The following is a 23,278-nucleotide window of genomic DNA, read 5'->3' as shown; positions in this document are numbered from 1 at the left end:
TTAGCGACAAAATGAGCCAATTGCACCGAAAAATGTATCCATGGGTTCCTATTTTACAAGCGTTATAACATTGTCCTCATGTAATATTGTGAAAGTTTTAATGTCATCAAACCCAAATGATATGTGATCCAATATCAATACATCTTTGATCATACAAACCCCCACCGTTTCCCTTTGATGTAGCATACAAAGCAAAATAATTGGTTTTAGAGTTTCTTATTATCATAGAAAGTTTTGATAAGTGGTCTTCCATACACAATCATCCACAAGCCCACTGTTCGGCAAAGGGAATACATACATTTTTCCAGGAAGATCGTAAGTAAAGTGCTGTTATGAAACATACAAACAGATTTCTTGAGGAAAATAGAGAATACAGATTCCTGAAGGGTTAGCTATGGCTCGTAATGTGGTGTATATTCACTGCAGAAATTAAATAATACATATGTCTCGGTTGCTGTAAAAGGACGTAAAATATCTATACATCAACAAAAATGGAGATCAAACACTCAAAGCATTTGATGCTCATCTTAAGACAACATTCAATTTGTCCTGCACTTGTTCTCTTACTTTCCACTGCATTGACAAGGGGGAAACAAGTGTTGGTAGCTTTCAAAATCAAATATCACACACCAAGATCATGTTGCACCGGTATTTTAATTATATTTAATACCTGCAGGTCGTTAATTTCCTCGTCAGTAAGAGAACGTTCCATAGACCTGTATGCAATCCTATAGCAGTGGCTGGTCATTCCTTTCTTGTTGGTAAAATTGTCTATTAATTGCACCTGTAATTTGAGAAGTGAAACAGAAACAGAAAAAAGGACCAAACTTAGTACAGACTCATAGGGGAAAAGTATATTATAGCCATGTTAAGAAAGCTAAATGATCAATCTAAGAAAAAGAGGAGAAAAGAATGAATACGAGGTAAACAGTTGAAAAGCCAAGGAAAGAAAACAAAAGCCCACTTTTTGCTCAAGATTTTCTTACTGGTAATAATATTACAGAGAACCTCAAACAACAATGGCCAGCCGCAAATATTGACATGTGTCCACGTGAAAGACAATGGAATGTGTATGGTGGTTCCATCAGATCCATCTGAGGACTCACTGAAGGATTATTGTATGAAGCAAAAAGACTATACACAGGTGGATAGGTTGTGCTATTACAGATTGGCAAAGTTTACTTTATATAAATGTTTTAAGCAGCCAGATGCCATCCCAAAAGTAGAATATTGAGCTATGACCTTAAAAATGGATCTAGTTTGTGGTAATCAAGCAGCAATGCATATTGTCTCTAATGCTATTTTTCGTGAAGACCAAACATAATGAACTTTTCCATCACAAACTATCTGGATGCATTGCAATTGGCACTGTTGAATCAACAAACTCATGGACATATTCACTGAGTCTTTTAGAATATGTTTGGGAGGGAGATTTACTAGTTTAGCAGGGCAGCGGAAGGGAGGAATATTTTATTTTAAAACTAAGAGAATTCTATAGTATTTATAAAATATAATCACATGAAGTTTCTGCCTATCTATCATTTTCTTCCCTTCAGTTTACAAAATTAGCAGATTAAGAATATTTACTAGAAACGAAAAATCCATCTTCCCTCCCCTTACCTCCAAAATCCAGCTCCCAAACATACCCCTCGATATTCTCAGATTCACTATATAGCAAGCTTGTTACATAGAACATCTATGATGTTCCAATCTGAGGAGGAGTTTTAATATTCTACATGGTAATGCAGATTAACTTCAGCTTCAATAATCACTATACAGTAGTATAATCCTCTTAATAAAACTATACAGAAGTATAATGAATGTCTATATCACTTTGGTTATTCCACTTGTAAGATTTCGTGTTAAAACCAACTGTCATTAAGTAAAGTAGGTCGACAGATATGTAAGTAAATCACTATCTTCCTACAATTTACACTATTTTAAGTAGAATGGTATCCAACTGTACAACAATGCCTACTAGCCAAAAGTTCTGGTATCCGTTGTTTTATCAAGCACCACAGTGAAATATAAGTTTGCTGCTTAATTTAATGATTCAGCAAAATTTTATACATTCCATTATGAAAACTAGTCCAAGATCTATTTCTCTGCTCATAATGTAATTGGGACTAGGAGTAGGAACTAATATCCAACATACCCAAGCCTATTCAAAACGTGGTCTTAAAATAATGAACGCCAACTACCTGCGCAGAAAGGAATTATGTTCTACGTGCCTCTATATTCAGTTGCTTCCTTTAAGACAGAAGGAATCTATTTTACAGATCACATGGATCAAGCATATAGACTTAGATTAATAGTAAACATAAGGAATAATAAAGTGAAGAAAAAAAAAAGTTCGTAATTTATATTCAAAATGCAAAAAGGGGCTAAGCTCTCAGACAAGAACAAGAGCTATACCCCTCAAAAAGGAATAATCCTCTCTGCCTATCCTTGAGGATTCTAACTGAAAGAGACGTAATAATACTCGCCACTCCATGACTCTCTCCCTATAATCATTCCTAACTGCCACATCAGCAGCTCCTTGATTATCTTCCTTCTTTCTTTTTTTTACTCTCATAAACTCCTCATACCAAGCGTCGGCCTTGCTTAAGGCCTACTGATCTCCATCTGATCCAGTAGTATAGCCGCTGCCGCTATGTAGTCTATCATCGAATTAAGATACATGTTATGGCCTTTGTCAGTCAAGATGTTGATTGCACAGGCCATTTCTAGTGTTTTGGTTTGGCAACTTATTCCCTAAAGCAGAACTCGGCTTTTCCATTTCATATTAATTTCGGCCAATAAAATATTGTGGCAAGTGAAGTTTTAAGCTTCTGGTTGAATGATTTTAGTAGATTTATAATATGGGTATGGTAATTTGATGATTTGTCGCAAAGCCAAAAATGCAGCGTCCAAAAATATTGTCAACACTGGTCAACGACACTAGATCAGCTAATTGCATACGCACTTTGTTGCCATTGAACATAAAGAAAACCGCTAATTACAAATGCAAATAAATGTTTTAATGTCGCAAAGAAGTTCTGCCAAATTATTCAAAGATGTACCTCCTCTACGAGATCCCCTGCTATCCCTCTGACCACTTCACACAGATTGTTTTCGGTAAATGATTCACTGATCCAGAAACTCATGTCCTTGTAACAAGGAGGATACTTCAAAGATAAACATAAAAGAATTAGAATGTTCTCACAAGATTTTAGCAACGTGTCCATTGAAAAAAAAATATAAATTCTTCAACACTAAAGATAAAAATCAAGACGGTCAGAAATGCTGAGAACAAAAATGACAGGATATTTTTGAAAGATTACTTAGTTAAATGCCTTCTTGGCAGAGTTTTACATAGAAGATGGGTATCATTTCACGACAATAAATTTGTTAGTATAAAATAACTACCTATCCAAATTTAATCATTACAAAGCTTTTAACATAGTAAAGCAGCAGAACCATGAAAAATGTAGATCTACAGCTAACTGTAGACCATCTTAACTTTCAATTACATGAGTATTTCTCATCTAGCTTTCAAGTTTTAATTTCAGGACGTATTAAGGACTAAGAATAAGAGATATTCCTAGACGTTAACATACTCAGAAAAAAGTTATTACAAATGAGCCAAGTATAGGCAGGCATTTAGGCATGTAGCTGTTACCTTTGAAAATGGCTTAAATTTGACTCCCAATTGACCCTTGGAAAACTGTATGTAAGAAAATGAAAAAGCAAACAATACATTAGAGACGAGATTACAAAAGGAACTAAACAAATAACATTGTGAATCTCAAGATGACTACATCATAAATTTGTGTGGTCACAGCACATGGTAACCAGGAAAAAGAATAGACAACATTGAAGGATGCCTGCTGAACATATCCGTGAAATACCTGAGAGGTAAACCGTTCATCATTTGACCAAAAGAGACGAATATCAGGTATGTCAAACAGAACCATAGCCAATCTTTCCAACCCTAAACCGAAAGCCCAAGCAACATTATTAGGTTTCCCATTTCTTTTCAGAATCTCTTGTTCTGTCACTCCACAACCCAAAACTTCCAACCAGTTTTCCTGGAATAGAAGATATATTAAACTAGAATAAGAATTGAGTGCAAACAAGAAAGGGAAGAAGAGAATTAAGTACAAAATGCGTAGGAATAGATAACTTATAGTGCATACAGGTGTGACAAACACCCGTGTGCTTTTGAAAGCATAACTTTTATTGGCATCATGATTAGTAATATAAACACGGTATTTGAAGAGACAAAAATGCAATGCATACCTTGAAATATATTTCAAGTTCAAACGATGGATTAGTAAATGGGAAATAAGTATCCACCCAGCGCATTTCCACAGCACCTGAAACAGGAAAAAGGAAAAAGTTTTAATAAGCAGTCATACTCGGCTTCAAAAGAATATCATAACTAGGCACCTCGTGTACATAATTTCTTGTAAAAACAGATTAAGCACTTTAGCATAAAAATGAGAAAATCATCATAAAATCATCACAAAATGAGAAAGTCATAAAGCAAATTTCTACACTAAATAATATTTTAAAGAGTGTTTTTATATTTTAGTGAATAATAGAGCATGCATGCATTGATGTATGCAATAAAGATGAAGTATCTACAAGATTTAAATAGATTACTTTCTTTGCTTTAACTCATTCATCTAACAAAGCCTCGTTAATAGCAAAATACAGCAACTAATACTGAAGTATGTCTACCGGCCATTTCAAAATACCAAATAAATGACTTGCTAGACCCTCAAGGCATTTCTTTAAGTCTGTTGCTGCAAATAATGTGGCATCCATTCCTGATGCCTCCCAATCTTCTGGTGAAAAAACCCGAAAACCTTCCATCTGCATGACAAAAAGGAGTAAATTATATTCAGTTCATTTTTATTAGATTAAACCAGTTACTGCACATAGAGACATACTTGATGGAACACAGGATAATGAGTTGAATCAATTGAATCCCTACGATAAACATCTCCTGTAACAAGAAAATGAGTGTGACCACTTCTCAATAATTCTGCCTGATGAGCACTTGTGTGGCATCTTAAAACAGTCTGAGGGTCTACATAGTAAGTGTCATTATAGCTCCTACTTACGTGGTCTTCAGGAACCAAGACATCATCAAAATTCTGCAACAAGAAAAAGATCGTAATTAGCTTAGACCTCATCAAAATTCTGCAACAAGAAGATTGTAACAAAGAAATCCAACCACAGAGTTCAAAACACCGTGTCAACCATAACAAGCAATAATGTAATCAATAAAAAACAATGGTTAGAAGTACCATTTTAGCAGTGCTGAGGAGGCACATTTACTTGTGCTGAAAATGTAATATTGACAAGACATTAGCAGTATTTTTAGCTAAGGTTTCAATGATTAATTTTATTAGTTGAAATGGATATGATTGTGAAACCTATATATATATGGTAGATGCATCACAAACAAAGTAAAAATATACTCAAAAGCTACCATTAATATTTCTTTCAGATATGCAGTCATCTACAAACAATGTTACCATAGTCACCTTTTTTAGTAGCATTTTAACCCCCCCTTTTCCCTCAATTTTATACAACCTTCCAAAAGGAAAGGATTAAAGAATTTGCAGATACCAGTTAAATAGAATCATAAAAAACAACTGAAAAATGAAGTCATTTGAACAAAGGCAAAACCATGTACAAGAAAATACAGAAAAATTCTATAATTCCATCAAAAAGAAGTGTGTTAGGCCTTGGAGGGTTTATGAGAGGAGAAGGGTGAGGAATAATACCTAACTGTTATCTAACAGAATAACAGTTAAGAGGGCGGGAACAGGGTCTATATAAGGACCCTGTATTTGTTTCTGAAAGTTAGTTAGTGACTTGTATGTAGTTGACCGGTCTAAGAACCAGGTGAAGGAGGTTAAGCTCCTGGGTACATTGTATTCTTGATTTGTTGGTGTGAATGCAATTCCATTCTTTCTCATTCTATTCTGTTCCGTGTTGGTGTAAGTAAGTGAGAGTTAGAGAGCTCGTTAGGGAATTCATCTTGAATACCTAACAAAGTGGTCCGACCTGCCTGATCAGATCGGAGGAAAGCGCGAGTGATGGAGGGAAGAATGGTCAAGGTTGAGGGGAAGATGGAGCACCTGGAGTTGGCGGTCGACGGTTTGAAGGCAGAGACGGCAGCGAATCGCCAAGAATCGATCGCGATGCGCAAAGACATTCAAGAATTGTTACGGTTGATGGGGAAACGTAACAGCCAAGGGGAATCAGGCTCGGATGAAAGTCAGGATTCAGTGAACCATAATGGAGGGAACCGGCGCGAGAACGAAGGAGGGGGAAGAGAGGGAGAGCGATCAGACAACGGCTTTAATTGGAGACGACGAGTGGAGTTACCCATATTCGAAGGACCTGATCCTCTGTATTGGATTAACAGAGCGGAGAAGTTCTTTGAGATTCAGAAGGTAGCGGAAGCGGAGAAAGTCGAATTGGCTCATATCAGCATGGAGGGAAGCGCGGCTTACTGGTTCAAGTTCTGGAAAGACAAGGCAACTGATCGAACCTGGGAGGGGTTGAAGGAAGCATTGCTGATCCGATTCGAGAGTCGCCACCGTGGGGGAATTTAAGAAAGAATAGCGGCGATTAGGCAGACCACTACCGTGGAGGAGTACGTGAAAGAATTCGAAGCATTGGCGGGGCAGACAAAGGAATTTTCCGATAACCAATTGTTAGGTTATTTCATTGCGGGGTTACGTGAGGAGCTGCGGTGTCAGATGAGACCACATGATCCCCGCGATTTGATGACGGCGATGAAGATTGCGCGGGACGTAGAGGAAGCTCTTCGCGGCCTAGGGTTGATGGGATGGACGGCAGCGAAGACTACCCCCGTGTGGGGACGATCGTCAGGAGGAGGAGCGGTGGTGACGAGGACGGAGCAACCAAGGGGTAGCATGGTTCGAGCGACACCGATAGAGAGTGTGGGATCGGTGAAGCGCGACACGGCGCCAGGGAGTGAACCCGTGAGGAGCGGAGGTTACGGCGGCGGGGACAGTCGGAATCGGAGCTCAAGAAATTTGCCGTATCCTGAGTACTTGAAGCGCCGGGAGGAGGGTAGATGTTTTCGCTGTGGGGGGCCCTTTAGTCCCGGGCACCAATGTCCTGAGAAGAACTTGAGGGTGGTGCTGTTGGCCGAGGACGAAGAAGGAGATGAAGGAGAGACAGGGGCGGAGACAGAACCGCCATGCATGGAGTTGTCGGCTTTCTCAGCCGGAGGGCTGACTCAACCAAAAACGTTGAAGCTGCAGGGGAGAGTGGGAGAGAGAAAGGTGCTGATACTAGTGGACAGTGGCGCGAGCCACAACTTCGTTAGTCAAGAATTGGTGAGGGAGCTGAAACTCGAGCAGGAAGACACATCCCCATATCACGTCAGTTTGGGGGATGGTCAACGAAAGAAGACGCGGGGGTGTTGTCCGAGAGTGGTGGTTTGCATGGGGGACGTCGAGATCATGGAGAGATTTTATTTGTTCGAACTGGGGGGCGTAGACATGATTCTCGGAGTGGAGTGGTTGGCTAAGTTGGGTGAGATCACGGTAGACTGGGGAAAATCCACCATGTCGTTCTGGCAAGGGGAGCAGAAACGCACCATAACCGGAGACCCGAGGTTGGAGAGGAGGGTGATAGAACCCGAACAACTGCTGAAACTTAGCGAGGTAGAGTCGTGTGCGTTGGTTTGGAGTCTGGAGGGCAAAGAGGCAAGTTGGGAGACTGAGGAAGAAAGTGAGTTGACGAGAGAACAAAAGGAGGATATGAAGAAACTTTTGGAACAGTACGCGGGGGTATTCCAGGAATTTCCAGGACTGCCACCTAATAAAATGGCGAAACATCAAATTGTTTTAAAAGAAGGGGCCGATCCTGTAAATGTGCATCCTTATCGTTACCCACATGTCATGAAATCGGAGATCGAGCGACAGGTGGCGGAGATGTTACATGCAGGGGTTATCCAACCCAGTATAAGTCCATTCTCCAGTCCGGTGATCCTCGTTAAGAAGAAGGACGGAAGTTGGAGATTTTGCATCGACTACCGGGCTCTCAACAGGGTGACTGTTCCAAACAAGTTTCCCATCCCGGTGATTGAAGAGCTTCTGGATGAACTAGGGGGAGCGACGTATTTTTCGAAAATGGACCTCAAATCCGGGTACCATCAAATAAGGATGGAAGAAGAGGATGTTCCGAAAACGGCGTTCAGAACGCACTTGGGCCACTACGAATTTCTGGTGATGCCCTTCGGCCTCACCAATGCTCCGGCCACCTTCCAAAGTGCCATGAACGAGCTGTTCCGACCCTACCTGCGGAAGTTCGTTCTCGTCTTTTTTGACGATATACTCGTGTACAGTCCGACTTGGACGGAGCATATGCAGCAGGTGAATCTCGTGATGGGGCGACTACAGGAACAGCAATGGGTTGTCAACCGAAAGAAGAGTGAGTTTGGAAGAACATCGATAAGATATTTGGGCCATGTAATAACAGGGGGAGGTGTCGAAATGGACAAGGAGAAAGTGGAGGCGGTTCTAGCCTGGGAAGAACCGAGAACGATAAAAGCGCTGAGGGGATTTTTGGGACTCACCGGGTATTACCAGAGATTCGTCCGAGATTACGGCAAGATAGCGCGACCATTAACGGAGATGCTAAAAAGGGGGAGCTTTGTCTGGACTGAAGCTGCTAGAGGAGCAATGGGTCGATTAAAGGAGGCGGTGACGACGGCCCCAGTGCTTGCGCTACCAGATTTCACACGACAGTTTCAAGTGGAGTGTGACGCCTCGGGGGTGGGTATCGGGGCTGTATTGACACAGAGAAAAAGACCCATAGCTTACTTTAGTAAGGCGTTGTCGGAGGGGACGTTGGGGAAGTCGATCTACGAGAAGGAGCTCATGGCGGTGGCGTTGGCGGTTCAGCACTGGCGGCCCTATCTGATGGGTCAGAAATTCGTGGTGCACACTGATCAGAAAAGCTTGCGGTTTTTGCTGGAACAGAGAATAACCACCCCAGCTCAACAACACTGGATAGCCAAGCTACTGGGCTACGATTTCGAAATCGTTTACAAGACGGGGCAAACTAATAAGGTGGCTGACGCTTTATCTAGAAAGGAAAGAGATGAATCGGAGGAGGAAACCGAGGAGGGTATTCCAGGAAGGGAGAAGGAGCTGAATATGGTAGTAAGACCATACTGGAAAGACTTCCAGGAAGTGGTAAAGGAAGTTGATGAGGATGAAGAGCTTAGAAAAATTATAACCGCCCTAAACCAAGATCCTGACAAACATCCAGCATTCACGATGGAGAATGGGAGGCTGCATTACAAGGGGAGACTGGTTCTCTCAGCCAAGTCAAGTTGGATTCCGAAGCTGCTGGTTGAGCATCATACTACACCGATGGGAGGTCATTCGGGAGTATACCGCACCTACCGCCGGATCGCACAGTCCTTGTACTGGATCGGAATGAAGAAGGCTGTAACAGAATTTGTAACTCAGTGCCTGGTATGTCAGCAACATAAATATTTAGCAGCCTCTCCCCAAGGATTGTTGCAACCCCTACCAATACCCCAGGCTGTGTGGGAAGATATCAGCATGGATTTCATAGTAAGGTTGCCGAAATCCAAGGGGTACGACGCGATACTTGTAGTTGTGGATCGTCTGAGCAAGTACGCACATTTCATTCCTCTCAAACATCCTTATACCGCAAAGACAGTGGCTGAAGCGTTTGTAAAGGAGATTGTGAAGTTGCACGGGATACCCAAAACTATAGTCAGTGACCGAGACCCACTCTTTCTCAGTTTGTTTTGGAGGGAATTATTCAAGTTACAGGGTACTCAGCTTCAGATGAGCACCTCCTACCATCCAGAGACTGATGGACAAACGGAAGTGCTCAACAGAATTTTAGAAGGGTATCTCAGATGTTTTTGCTCTGAACAGCCTAAAAGCTGGAACATGATTCTCCCTTGGGCCGAATACTGGTATAATACCAGCTATCAGGGAGCAGCGAAGAGTACCCCTTTTGAAGTTGTCTATGGAAGATCACCCCCTACTTTGACCAGGTTTGTACCGGGAGAAACGATGGTAGAAGCTGTAGCCCAGGAATTGCAGACGCGTGATGAGGCACTGCAGCAACTTCGTTTCCATTTGGCAAGGGCTCAGGATGCGATGGTCAAACAAGCTAACCGAGGGAGGAAGCCAGTTACGATTAAGGTGGATGACTGGGTATTTCTCAAAATCAGACCGCACCGACAAGTTACGATGCCAGTGAGGTTGCACCCGAAATTAGCAGCTAGGTATTATGGACCGTTTAAGGTGATTCAGCAGATAGGGGAAGTAGCATTCAAGTTGCAGTTACCTGAGAACGCAAGGATTCATCCAGTTTTCCATGCGTCCCAGTTGAAGTTAGCTATTGGAACGAAGCAGGTAGAGAAGGAGCTGCCAAAAGATCTGCAGGAAAGTGGCCCAACCTGTTTGCCTAGCAGAGTGTTAGATAGAAGGGTCCGGCAGCAAGGAGGGGACCAAAGAGAGCAATTACTCATTGAATGGCAAAACAGTGGGGAGGAAAGCGCCACTTGGGAAGATCGGGTGATGATGCAAGAACAGTTCCCAGAATTCAACCTTGGGGACAAGGTTGATTTTCAAGGGGGGAGTAATGTTAGGCCTTGGAGGGTTTATGAGAGGAGAAGGGTGAGGAATAATACCTAACTGTTATCTAACAGAATAACAGTTAAGAGGGCGGGAACAGGGTCTATATAAGGACCCTGTATTTGTTTCTGAAAGTTAGTTAGTGACTTGTATGTAGTTGACCGGTCTAAGAACCAGGTGAAGGAGGTTAAGCTCCTGGGTACATTGTATTCTTGATTTGTTGGTATGAATGCAATTCCATTCTTTCTCATTCTATTCTGTTCCGTGTTGGTGTAAGTAAGTGAGAGTTAGAGAGCTCGTTAGGGAATTCATCTTGAATACCTAACAAAGTGTCATGAAAGGGACGGAAGAGTCATTTGATCAAAGGCACCCAAGCATGTTACAAGCCACACAAACCCAAACAACAGCTGCCAAATGTTTTAAACAAGCATTGCAAAAGAAGGAAAAATAATATAAGGTAAATGACTCGATCATATGTGAATAGACCATCCACTAATGCCAATGTAAAAGCATTGTTTCTTTTCCTGGTCAGCTTTGTAAGTTCTAAGTTCAAATCACAGAAATAATATATAATATGAATTATAAACAAACGTAATTCATAAAATAAATCCAAAACTAAAAGTATCAATTACTTTCAAAGTACTTTTGTCTCCTTTTTTTTAGAGGCCTTTTTGAGGATTTAAACTCAAGTATACTGATCTTAAAAACTGAGATTTGTAATCTGATAATCCACGAATAATTTTTACCTACAGAAGAAAATCAACTTGCGAATACTCAAATAACATCAGGTAACAAACAGAGAACTTCAATGGCATTAAATACTCAAAATAAAAATCAGCATATATCTAGAAGGAACTAAATGCAGAAGTAGCAAATAGTGTGTTAACAATCCTGAAACAAAGTAACAGCTAATAATATCAATGCATCATATAGAAGAAATGGACAATTAACTCCTTAATTTAATTTTCATACCTCTTTCACTGAAACAATAGGGCAAAGATCATCAAATTTTTCAAACTTATTTGAATAATTTGTGTCAAAATACTCATATATTGCATTCTTCAATATTCCTAGAGGGTGTTCATCCCTCCTGTGAAGCTGCACTCCAAGTTTTGAAAATATATTGTCTGGCACATTATTTGTAGGATCATCCCTCACCACATCTAGAAGACCACAAATCAGAAATTACGAGATTTTAATACTGTAAAAACGAAAGAAACAATTTTCAACTAAAGCAGCTGCACAAATGTAAAGGCATGTAGATAGCAAAAATGTAAAGAAATAAACCAAGTTATACACAGCCCAAATTATGCCAGTCACTTAAACGGCAGCAGTTATATCAAATTATGAAAATTAAATGAAATGACTTCAATGTCATTGACCAGCAGAAAGTGCGCAAATAGGAAAACAGTCAAGGACATTCTCCTTAAAAATTACCACACAATTAGTGATTCAAAACAATGAAAAAAATGGGAATATTAGGGCGTAAATCATGTTTGAAGGTTTTCTGTGGATCATACTATGTGATTACAGCTCAAATGAGCATTATGAGACAATAAACATTCAATATAAAAGGAAACCAAAAGGAAATACCCAAAGTACCTTCTCTGCTTATCTTGACTCCACCAACATCCAACACTGACAACACTGGCTGCCTCCATTTCTTCTGTGAAAGATTGCGAGTGGAAACGGAAGCAGCTGAAGATGAGAAAGGTAAACACGATCTAAAGCTTCTTAGGCCATTACTCTGGCAAAAGAAAGAGGCCCTAGCAAATAGTGTGGCATGAACAGAAGAGATCACCATTGCCACGCACTTTAGAATCTTAACCAGCGATATTTGAAGCACTTAAACAGTAGACAGAAACAGATTTTATGAGGAAGCTCCTATCTTGATAAGCTCTTATCCTCCAGAATCCGGTGCCTAACTGGAGGGAGACTAATTAGAGAAAACTCAGTTTAGCCAAAAATAAATCAAGTAAGGTGGACAATATAGTCACTTGGCTACACCACAATTTAAGAGAAAAAAGTCCACAACTCAAACTCTTTTCTATTGAAAACTGATCACTGTTGTTTCCTGAAAAGAGATTAGCAACAAATAGAGACCATAGACCAACAACCCCACCATCAACATGTATGTTTTCCGAATAAATAGAATGAAAAGAAATCACACCCCAATAACACAGTATAGCACAAAGCACAACAATTAATTTTAATCCCATAAACTCAAATGGTGTTCATCTTTATAATTGTATTTGGTCAAGAAACATCTTCAAAACGTATAGATAAGCATCAATTTTATCACACACACAATGCACTGTAAACAAACTAAAATTGCTTAGAAATTAGAATTGACACTAACTAAAACACTTACAAAAAACAAAAGCAATTATCAATGTCTTAAGGAAAGAAAAAAAATGTTAATAATGATTCAATTTTATTTGCGTTTTTCGCTAAGGGCCTGAATCAATTTCAGGAAACTTCTGTTAGAAATTCAAGTTAAAATCCTTCTACTTTTCATTCTGTAATAATAATTTCAAGGTAACCTTTCAAACATCATCAAGGAAAGGTTCTCTCCTCTTGCTAAACATCTATGATACATGAACGGCTTTAGTCCTCCATCCAACTTCCTTTTATTAGCCATAAAACAAACAAACAAGCAAGAAAAATCTATATTTCAGAACAATTTAAAAAATTGCAATAAACCGCATTACTCCTTTTCGGATAAGGATAAATATTGATAGCACCAACCCGTTTCTTACACATTAAAATACAACGAGCACACAGAGGTATAAATACCGAATCAAAGAGTTTAAACCTCACCGGCAATGAATTGAGTTTTGCAGGTTCGAGAACGACGAAAAGAGGATATGTCGGAGAGGACTGCGGCTGCTCCTGTTTGTTCAATTGATTCAGACTTAGGGTTCCACTGAACATCTATTCTTTATATGAATATAATAATTTGTGACAAAATGTCGCAAAAATCTACTTCTCAATGAAACTTCGATGACGTGCAGTTACTGAGTACACATTTGGTTTGACAGTATAATTGGTTTTGACGAAATTGAATTTTGAGCATAAAACAGATAAAAGCCTAACGTTGAAGAGGAAAAGCACCGGAAAACTCACCTCGCCGTTGAAATGGTGGTCGTTGTGCAAAGTGGCAAGTGCACTGTGTAATGTAAGAGTAGTTATCGTTCAGAGCTCAGGACCCGTTTTTTTATCGGGTCTTCTTTGCCCCCACCCGCTTCTCTTATTTTCGGATAAATAGGCTATTTTATTTATTTATTTTATCCACACACTCCTAATTCTCTGTTTCTTTCTCTCTCCGCCTTTCCTGTTTCGTTGTAATTTTCATAAATTATACGATATTTGATTTAGAAATATTAAATAGAAATTTCATACTAGGGTTTAACATTTCAACAAATTAAATGGAAAATATAACATCAAAAAGGGGAAATCTATAATACAAAGTGTTTTAATAAAGATTTTTGTATTACCACTGTTTATATCAAGTTTTATTAAATTAACATTTTAATTTAGGATAACGAACTAAAAAATTATTTTTTAAATAGTCATATTAAAAGAAAAAAAAAACATAGATGTTATGTTATTTGAATAAATATCGCATTAAAATGACTGTGATAATTAACTAAAAACCTACAAAAATAAATACATAAATTATATACCAAAAAACCTTTTACGATAGTAGAAAAAAAATGTACTTTCTAGTAAAATTATATATTTTACTTTTAATATTATATAAATGATATTTAATACAAAAGAAATGCTTCTGTGTGGAAAGGGAAAATGACATATAAATTATTCTTTTTCCAACAATAGCAAAAAATTAAGAAAAATATATTAATAATTTTATTTTGTATATTTTATTAAAAAAATGTACAAGTATGTAGAGGGAAAAGGACTGATGGAAAATGAAAAATTGGAAGGAATGAATGTGAGAGGAGAACAACGAAAAGCAGAAAACTGTTCGAAGTGAGCAGAGAATTTTGATCCTTGGGCGGTGGTTTTGTTCTGTAAGTATGTGGGGTTGAATAATGCTTTTCTTCTTTTTGCCCTATTTTTTTAGGGTTCCACTTTGCACTTTAGGTTGGTCAATTATTCTTCTCTTCGATTGGAGGAAAAATAATTTAACTAACTTTGGAAATTTAATTTTGACTCAATATACAACTTTACCATTCGTTTTAATCAAAATCTTTCATTATTCTTTACCATATATTTTAATAGAGAGTTACTTAGATGCTAAAACTAGTAAGAGTTCGATAGTATATTTTACAATTAATTTAATCGATTTATGATAATACTACAAATGTGTGTTTATAGATAGACTTTCAGTTAGTACGAACTTAATTACACTCCAATTAATAATAGTCTTATTTAGACTTAATATAATCATCTTCATGTTAATTTCTGATCACATTGACTAACTTAACCAATTTTTATAAAATCGTAAACCGATAACTATTCCATTCTTAGACTCACCTGATGATCATATTATATTATAAAGTATATAAAACATATATGATTTGATTGTTGTAAGATTATTATGTCTTCATCTTCTTCAACAATAATAAAAAATATACGTGGTGTTGGACATAGTATTTTATCTGTTTTTACCACCTATTTTTCGCTTTATGATAAATACTTTTTATCTTCGTTTTCTCATACCAGTGCTGTGTCATGGAGAAGAACATACTTATGTTAAGAAAAGGTACTTCGTTGTACTTGTCATGGGAGGTGTGTCTTTTAAGACAACGAGTTCTCAAAAGATATGTATCCACATGTACCACACTTTTACACCACATCTAATTGCAAACTACTATTTATAGTAATTTTGTTAATTTTTTAAAATAATTATTAAAAAATTATATTAACAATACTTTTTTTTAATGAAAATATAACAAATTTTAACTAATAATACATAAATACTAAAGTCAGCTATGTGTGTGTACATGTGTAAAAATATATTGTGTATTTTTTATTAAATTAAAAAATTAGCATGAATTTGATATTTATATCAATTTAATACTACATCATGGATTTTAAAACACAGAAATGTGTTTCATATTTTTATCTGTATTGAATATTTTTATTACAATACATAATATTTTAGGATGTGCACATTACCTTAATCAAAATATAATTTTATAATAATAAAAATAATATTTTAGGATACGTTGGCAAAAGAAATCGCAACGTATAAGTTTGAATCGATGTATGGAATGTTGGAAAGCAAGCCATTCTTATCATTGACAGAAAAGGAAGACAGCCAAAAATCACTTTTCATAATTCTGCGTAGATTTTAAACAATGTTTATTTTTCCAAAGGAACATGGCACCACAAGACCAATTTTAAAGCATATATCTTCCATGTTCTTATAAACCACTAATCTAGCTTTATGGGCACCTATCTCCACTACATTTTTTTCGTTTATTATATTAATTTAATGTTCTAGACACTGCTTTCGAAGTTCAACCTTCTCTCCATAGCTGTGAATCTTTAGCTTCCTATATAAACACCACACCCTCATCTTTGATCTGTGTCTGTCTTCTCTCTCACTGATCTTATTCACTCTCACCATCTTTGCCCTTTGCTTTTTGGAAAGGAAAATGGGTGCACTTACCTACATCATCTCCAACTTTTGCACAGTTCCAACCCCAAAGACCAAAACAATGCAGGTAGGAACTTCTCACAACACCATTTTCTTTCATACTCTCTTCTTCCCCACACACTTTTCTAACTTTCATTCCTCAACCATAGCAGCTACTCATATATGTGTTGGTTTTCGTTTTAGACAGTCGAGATCAAAGTCAAAATGGACTGTGATGGCTGTGAACGAAAAGTCAGAAATGCAGTAGCCACAATGAAAGGTTCTAACCTCTATTCCAAGTTTTACTTATAACATAATCATATACATCGTTTAAAAGTCGAAACCAATTTAAGTTTAAAACTGACAGTATCTCTCGAATGTAATGATTGATCTTATATTTCTACTAGGGCTTATGTTAGGACATCATTATGCAAAACAAGTTTTACTAAGGTTAATGATTTAGTGTGATGTGTTGCAGGAGTAAAATCTGTGGAGATAAACCGAAAGCAAAGCAGGGTGACAGTGAACGGTTGTGTTGATCCAAACAAGGTGTTGAATAGGGTAAAGAGAACTGGGAAGAAAAGAGCTGAATTTTGGCCCTATGTTCCACAGCATGTGGTGACATATCCTCATGCCTCCGGCGTCTATGACAAAAGGGCACCCTCCGGCTATGTTCGAAACACGCAGACATTTACACCTTCTGCTGCTGAGACAGAAGAGAAATTCATGTCCCTTTTCAGTGAAGACAACGTAAATTCATGTTCCATCATGTAAAATGTATAACGTAAGCAACAATATCTGACAGAATGGAGAAACTATATTAGATGATGTTATGAGATACAACTTGGATCAATCTTTATTAATTAATTCTATGTTATTATTACATATAAAAATTTCTGATCTCACACGGCTCTTGCTGTGGAAGATCTACCAGATTTTTCTTTACACTTGGTGCGTGGAAGTGTGATGGAGAAGGGTCAATGAATGTATGCAGTACACACACACACACATATATATATATATATATCCTTTTTCTACTTTTTGTTAATGTGCTTTAGTACAAAACTCTGAATGCCATGGCGTCAATTATTGAAACTTCGTGGAAACTGAAAAACGCTGGAGTGCAATCAAAAACTTTAGAAGGTATAATAAAATAGCAGAAATCATTTTCGAAAGGTGTTTAGGGGAATTTGATTCTTGCTGCCTACCACAGACAAATCGAATAACGCAAAGGACCACTGTTACTCCTAATTCCTTCGTTAATCCAATGTCTATTCACTTAAACCATAATTAACCCTTTTTTTACAACAATTATTGACTGTATATAAAGCATCATTATTCATCATAACATGTCAGGTAAAGAACGATTTATAAGGAACTTTGTATTAACAAACAAGGATTGGTCAGTTCAGTTGCTCAATAGCATATATATATTTATTGTACCATGTTTTTTGGAATAAGACAACATTTAACTTTTATGAAAAATAAAAAAGACAGATTTTTATTTCACTTTTTTTGTAGGGAATTGCATGCTGCCCGTACACGAAACTTTCATATATTTAATTGACTATGTATTATTTGTACGTTATATTTCATATATACTATATGTTTCTTTTTGCTTTTTTACTTAGTTTTTATGTTTCATGTTCATAATTACTGTACTAAAGATATTACTCTTACTCTAACTAGGGTTTTCACTCCCAGAAAAACAAAACTGCTTATTAGTGCTAGTTGACAAGGAGATTGAACAAAGAAAACACGTATTTTAATTTTTTTTTCTAGTATCGTTGTAGATTATTACATGTTCCTAAGGTTTGGTACAGAACAATCATTGTTGTTTTTTGCAATACAAATCTTGTAGTGATAAAGTTGTTATCATGTTGTAATGTTACTTTGCAAAAATGTTTGCAAGTGGACTTATTCTACGTTTTGGGATCACTTTATCCGTTGAATCCCAGAAGGTTCCTTCTCTCTTTCACTTTATTTTTTTCCCAGCTACGAACACCTTAATTATTCTCCTTTCTCTCCAAAAGTCTTTTCTTTTTTTTAACTTTTCCCTGATTTAATTAAGTTATTTTTACTTTACTCCTTTTCAACACATAACGCATATTATCTTTTAAAATAGCACTAAATATTCATGACCTGTACCCTAAGGTAAATGACTTTGTAGGTTATAATAAAGTGTCTTACTAAGATTTGTGTAATCTAAAATGTAGGTAATTAAATAATTATTGAAAGGAGTTATTTATTTTTAAGTAAACATAATGCTTTTTTCATAAAAATACTACGGAATATGCAGTCACTACCTTAGAGTTTATGTTATAGGTTACTTAGTTACGTAGGTAAGAAGTATATGGTGCATGTTCGGGAAAGAGAATATCGTAGAAATAATCAATTTTTAATGTTATAAAACAAAAATCATCGACTCTTAGACAAACTAATGCAAACTGACGGAAAAATAAAGAATAATAGTAAAGTAATATATATCTATATTTATTTCAAATATATCATAATAATAAAATGGTTATAAAAAAAAGTAAATTTTGATATTTTTAAAAGAAAAAAATGAATAAAAAGTAAAAAAAAAAAATAAGTATCAAATGAACGTACAAAATTTGTGTGTCAAAATATTATTTATCAGAAAGTAAAACATTGGATGTGGTCATATATTATTTTTCAAGTGGCTGACGGTGTTCTAGAGAATCACTCTTTTTAGAAAATAGAAAATCCTTTTAGATAGAAAAGGTTTAAAAACATTGATAGAGGCTACTAATATGTATTATAAGTAATAGGTTTAAAATTTAAATTTCCTAACTTCCCACTCCTTGTGACCAGCAATTACATTATATAATACAAAATTTGTATTAATTTATCTTAGGTTAAATATGTTTTTGGTCCCTTAACTTTCATTAAAAATTGGAATTAGTCCCTCTTTGAAACTTTGGACCAATTTAGTCTCCAAACTTTAAAAATGTATGAATTTAGTCCTTTTAACTAAATTTTGTTAACTTTATTTGATGTTTCAAACCCATTTTTCAGTTAACATTGAAGCAAAAATGTGTCAAACGGTGTAAACAACTTAAATGCTATCATGAAACGTACTTGAAATATCAAATAAATCTAACAAAATTTAGTTAAAAAGACTAAATTCACACATTTTTAAAATTTAGGGACTAAATTAGAGCAAAGTTTTGAAGAGAGACTAATTATATTTTTCACTTAAAGTTAAGAGATAAAAAACATATTTAACCCTTTATTTTACGATGAATTGCAAGGTTACTCTTGATTACTGTATATCTATATATAGAACTATAATGTACTATTAATAGTTTAGTTTCAAAAGTATAACTCATTTGGTTGAGTAAGATACGTATAAATAGTTTTATATATTAAAAGAATAAACAAGCTTTAAAAGGAATGTGTTAATACAAATTAACTCTTGTTTTAAAATTATATCTAATTTATTACATGTGCGTAAAGTAAAAAGAAAAAAGGAAGACTCTTTCTCTTTCTCGATTTATCTAGCTGTGTGTGTATATATATGTAAAGGTATCTTATGATGTAAATTGCAGTGAAAATGTCCAATCAGTAACCATGTCAAGGAAATCTACATCAGAATTAAGAAATATAGTAACTATATTAATTCTATTCACTTATCAAATTAGGAAAAGAGAATGAATAATGAAACTGGTATTAATATAACATCATTTATATTTGACAACATTAGAGTTTCAGAAGAAACAAGACATGATACAAAAGACTGTAACTTACAGTGACCTGCTAAACCAATGATTCACATCCATTCCTTGCAGCTTACACCTGAAGTAGATAGTTTTATGTACCCTAATAATAATCTTATAATAATTCACAATATTGTAGAACACAGATCCCTCTATTAGAGGTGTCAAATGAGCCCCTTTAATAAGATTTGGCCCTAACCCATGTGGGTTGGGGCCAAAAAAGCCCACAGGGCCAAAAAAAACTCTTTATTAAAAAAGCCCACAGGGCTAAAAGCCCCTAAAGCCCTATAGGCCAGGGCCAGCCCATGGGCTTTCCTTTTTACAAAATTTAACGTCCAGAAACATAATATTATCATACAAGTAATCACAAATCATGTGTATTTTTTATCCAGCTTTCATTTTATCTTTGTTAGTAATAACTTATAACTATAATTGATTCATGTGTAATTATATTTTTTTACCAATAAAATTAATTTTCTACTTCATAACTGTTTCTATATTAATTAGTTTAATAATAATGCTTAATTTCCAAATTTTGTTTTGATAATTTTTTCATCTTAATTTTGGTTTGTAAATTTGACGGTTCAGAGATATCCACATAAAATAGGTTTAAAAGTTAAAAAATTTAATTTAATTTGTAAAATTTTGATGGACTAACGAATTTATTTATAGATGGTAATCTATTTTGTCACTAGTTTAAATCAATATCATTCGATTAAGATTTGTGATCAAAATTACATTATTTTTAATTGGTGTGAACATGTTAAAATTTTGACTTAATAACTTTTTAACTTTTTTAATTTTCCAAATTTAATAAAATTAATATTTATTATTTACAAAGCTATATAATTCTTTTAAAAAAAAATTTATGAAACGTATAATTTAGTCATTTACATCAATTTATATATTTTTATGTCTTTTTCATATATTTTATATTATATTAATTTGTCTTTTTTATTAGTTTCTTGTTAAGAGACATTGATGTAATTTATTTATTATTATAATTATTATAATTTTTATTTATTTTATATGTTAATAATTAAATACAATAATAATTTTAATTTTAGTATTATAAATTATAACATTATATTTATTTAAAAATATTGTATCTATTATTTAATTATTTTTTATTACAATCGACTCAATTATGATAAATAATTCAATAAAAACGATCTTTGTTGGATAAAGATAAGTATGATTTTCAAATATTAATTTAATCTAAAAGGTTAGAAAAAAAAATCTGATTTTATAACCACTAGGATTACATCTAGATCTTGTATACTAACATATATGATATTTATAAGAATTTTGTCTAACAAGGATTTTCACTAAAAAGTTAGTTCTTTTATTACGTGAAATTAATTTTAAACTTTACAAAGTTTTGTGGTTTAATTTTTTAATGTATATATATCTATACAAAACATTCAACAAAAGAATTTTATATGTTAAACTATAAAAAATAAAAATTTTACACCGATATTAAAAATTCATCCAATCAGTAGATTTGAATTTAAAATCTATCCATAATTAATATTTCAAATATTTATATAAATATCAGAATTCGATTATTGAAAAATCGAATTTTCAACTGTGTTACTTTTATAATTTCTGTTTTGAAACTTTTTTCATTTTCTTTTAAATAAAAATAATAATAATAATTTTTTTTAACTTTTCAAAATAATAAAATTATATATTTAAAATGTACTTATAATTAAAAAATTATTTTAAATAAGTTTTTATAAAATCAATATTTATACATTTATATTTAATTAAAAAGATATTAAATATCATGTAAATTTTGAAAATTATTGAACTTGTAAAGTAAATAAAAGAAATAACTAAAAAAACATTAAAAGTGAATTAATTTAGTTTGGGGGCTAGCCCCATCCTAACCCTACCCCAGCCCACTTTATGTGGGGCTTTAGGGGTTGGGGCTTTTAAAAAGCCCCCTATTAAGTGGGCTAGAAAATTGGGGCTTGATTTTGGAAGGGGTTAGGGTCAACCCATGGGCTAGGGGCTCAAATGACACCTCTACCCTCTATGATTGAAATTTCACTTTAGTATATGAGTTAGATAATTAATGGAGTAATGCAGGCAGCATCACTAAAAAGGGTACTGTAGTTGAATCTGATATGTTGTAATGGTAATCTTATCTGATGTTGATGAGGACCAGCCAAATGCAAAAGAGAAGGTAAAGAAAGCTTTATTTAATGCTTTGCTTTGGTAGCTACTAAGCAAATATATTCCAGCTTTTTTATATATAGCATTGGCACAATCAACCAAAGCCGCTGAGCATCACCATAAATATATATTCCAACTTAATCACTCTCCCTTTTGACCATTTTTTGTTCTCATAATAAAGAGCCACGCATGCATGATTACTTTATTCATAAGGTAACTCATCAATCATCAAGAGCTCAACCCTTCAAAATGGATGCATTTTTCTGAAAGAAGCTTCTTCTGCATGATAAACAACTTTTTTCATAACATGTTTTTGATTGTCGTATAAAAAGTCCACTAACAACCAACCATATGTTCTCTTAGTTTCACAAAACTATATATAATCAGTGTTTTAGTTTCACAAAAGACAGTATATGTGAAACTGATACAACTGATGTATATATACATACCACCAACAAAAGTGTTCCTAGCTATTTATAGGAACACTGTAACATTCTGATATGACAGGGAACATATAGAAATCAGTGATTGGAGCAAATCCTTGACTGATTCTTGTAATATAGAGTTGGAGCATAAGAATTCGGACTTGACAGAATAATTAGCTGTAGAATAGAGTGTGACATATTGTAATAGTCTCCTTCAAGCTGCACTTCTCATAACAGACAAAGATTGCGTATTTAATCTGATATTCTTTGCCTCCCTCAAACTGATAAATTCCTGCTTTCTACTCCAAGTTTTGCATAATTTGTTCTAAAATAATCTTGGCTCTTACTTTTGGTGGAAATATTTGCTAATTATATTGATGATGGGAAGAAATTAACGTTTGATTTAGAATCTTCAGTTGAAACTTATCGTGGAGAAAATGGCAAACTGACTTTGTGTTCTTGGTTGTTACATGATGAAAAGCTTGATTGATTTTGAAACCGTTGAAAACTTACCCTAATGTCAAACTAACAAATTTTAAGAAATTGTTCTTTTAGAAGACAATTTCACAAAATAGCCAGTGGCGGTCAAATTCACATATAGTAAAGATTTGCTTATTTTAATAAAATAGAAAAAGAATAACCATAAATAAAAGAAAGGGA

General features: G+C 35.1%; 2 protein-coding genes across 5 annotated transcripts; one reads left to right on the top strand and one right to left on the bottom strand.

Annotated features, from left to right (window-relative positions):
* Positions 1-200: 200 nt before the first annotated feature.
* On the bottom strand, positions 201-13,929 carry LOC124848683 (phenylalanine--tRNA ligase, chloroplastic/mitochondrial-like). 3 transcript variants are annotated; one of them, XM_088114589.1, is made up of 12 exons: positions 13,791-13,929; positions 13,485-13,556; positions 12,267-12,600; positions 11,637-11,827; positions 4,938-5,144; positions 4,743-4,860; positions 4,282-4,358; positions 3,891-4,070; positions 3,662-3,706; positions 3,063-3,167; positions 671-784; positions 201-573 (listed from the first exon to the last, which is right to left on the bottom strand). In XM_088114589.1, the coding sequence occupies exons 3-12, from the start codon at positions 12,466-12,468 to the stop codon at positions 523-525; spliced, it is 1,290 nt and encodes a 429-aa protein (XP_087970715.1). In that variant the 5' UTR covers positions 12,469-12,600; positions 13,485-13,556; positions 13,791-13,929; the 3' UTR covers positions 201-522. The 3 variants fall into 3 exon arrangements, with proteins under 3 accessions (XP_087970715.1, XP_087970716.1, XP_087970717.1); XM_088114590.1 differs by having other exon boundaries at positions 12,267-12,589; XM_088114591.1 differs by having other exon boundaries at positions 12,267-12,585.
* Positions 13,930-16,116: 2,187 nt separating this feature from the next.
* Positions 16,117-17,320, top strand: LOC148199281 (heavy metal-associated isoprenylated plant protein 21-like). 2 transcript variants are annotated; one of them, XM_088114594.1, is made up of 3 exons: positions 16,117-16,362; positions 16,482-16,552; positions 16,751-17,320. In XM_088114594.1, the coding sequence occupies exons 1-3, from the start codon at positions 16,292-16,294 to the stop codon at positions 17,044-17,046; spliced, it is 438 nt and encodes a 145-aa protein (XP_087970720.1). In that variant the 5' UTR covers positions 16,117-16,291; the 3' UTR covers positions 17,047-17,320. The 2 variants fall into 2 exon arrangements, with proteins under 2 accessions (XP_087970720.1, XP_087970719.1); XM_088114593.1 differs by having other exon boundaries at positions 16,123-16,360; positions 16,477-16,552.
* Positions 17,321-23,278: the final 5,958 nt, after the last annotated feature.

This window comes from Vigna umbellata, chromosome 4, assembly GCF_029865625.1.
Source record: "Vigna umbellata cultivar VRB3 chromosome 4, Vumbellata_1.0, whole genome shotgun sequence".
Classification (NCBI taxonomy): Eukaryota; Viridiplantae; Streptophyta; class Magnoliopsida; order Fabales; family Fabaceae; genus Vigna; species Vigna umbellata.
This window is presented reverse-complemented; position numbering and strand designations above follow the sequence as displayed.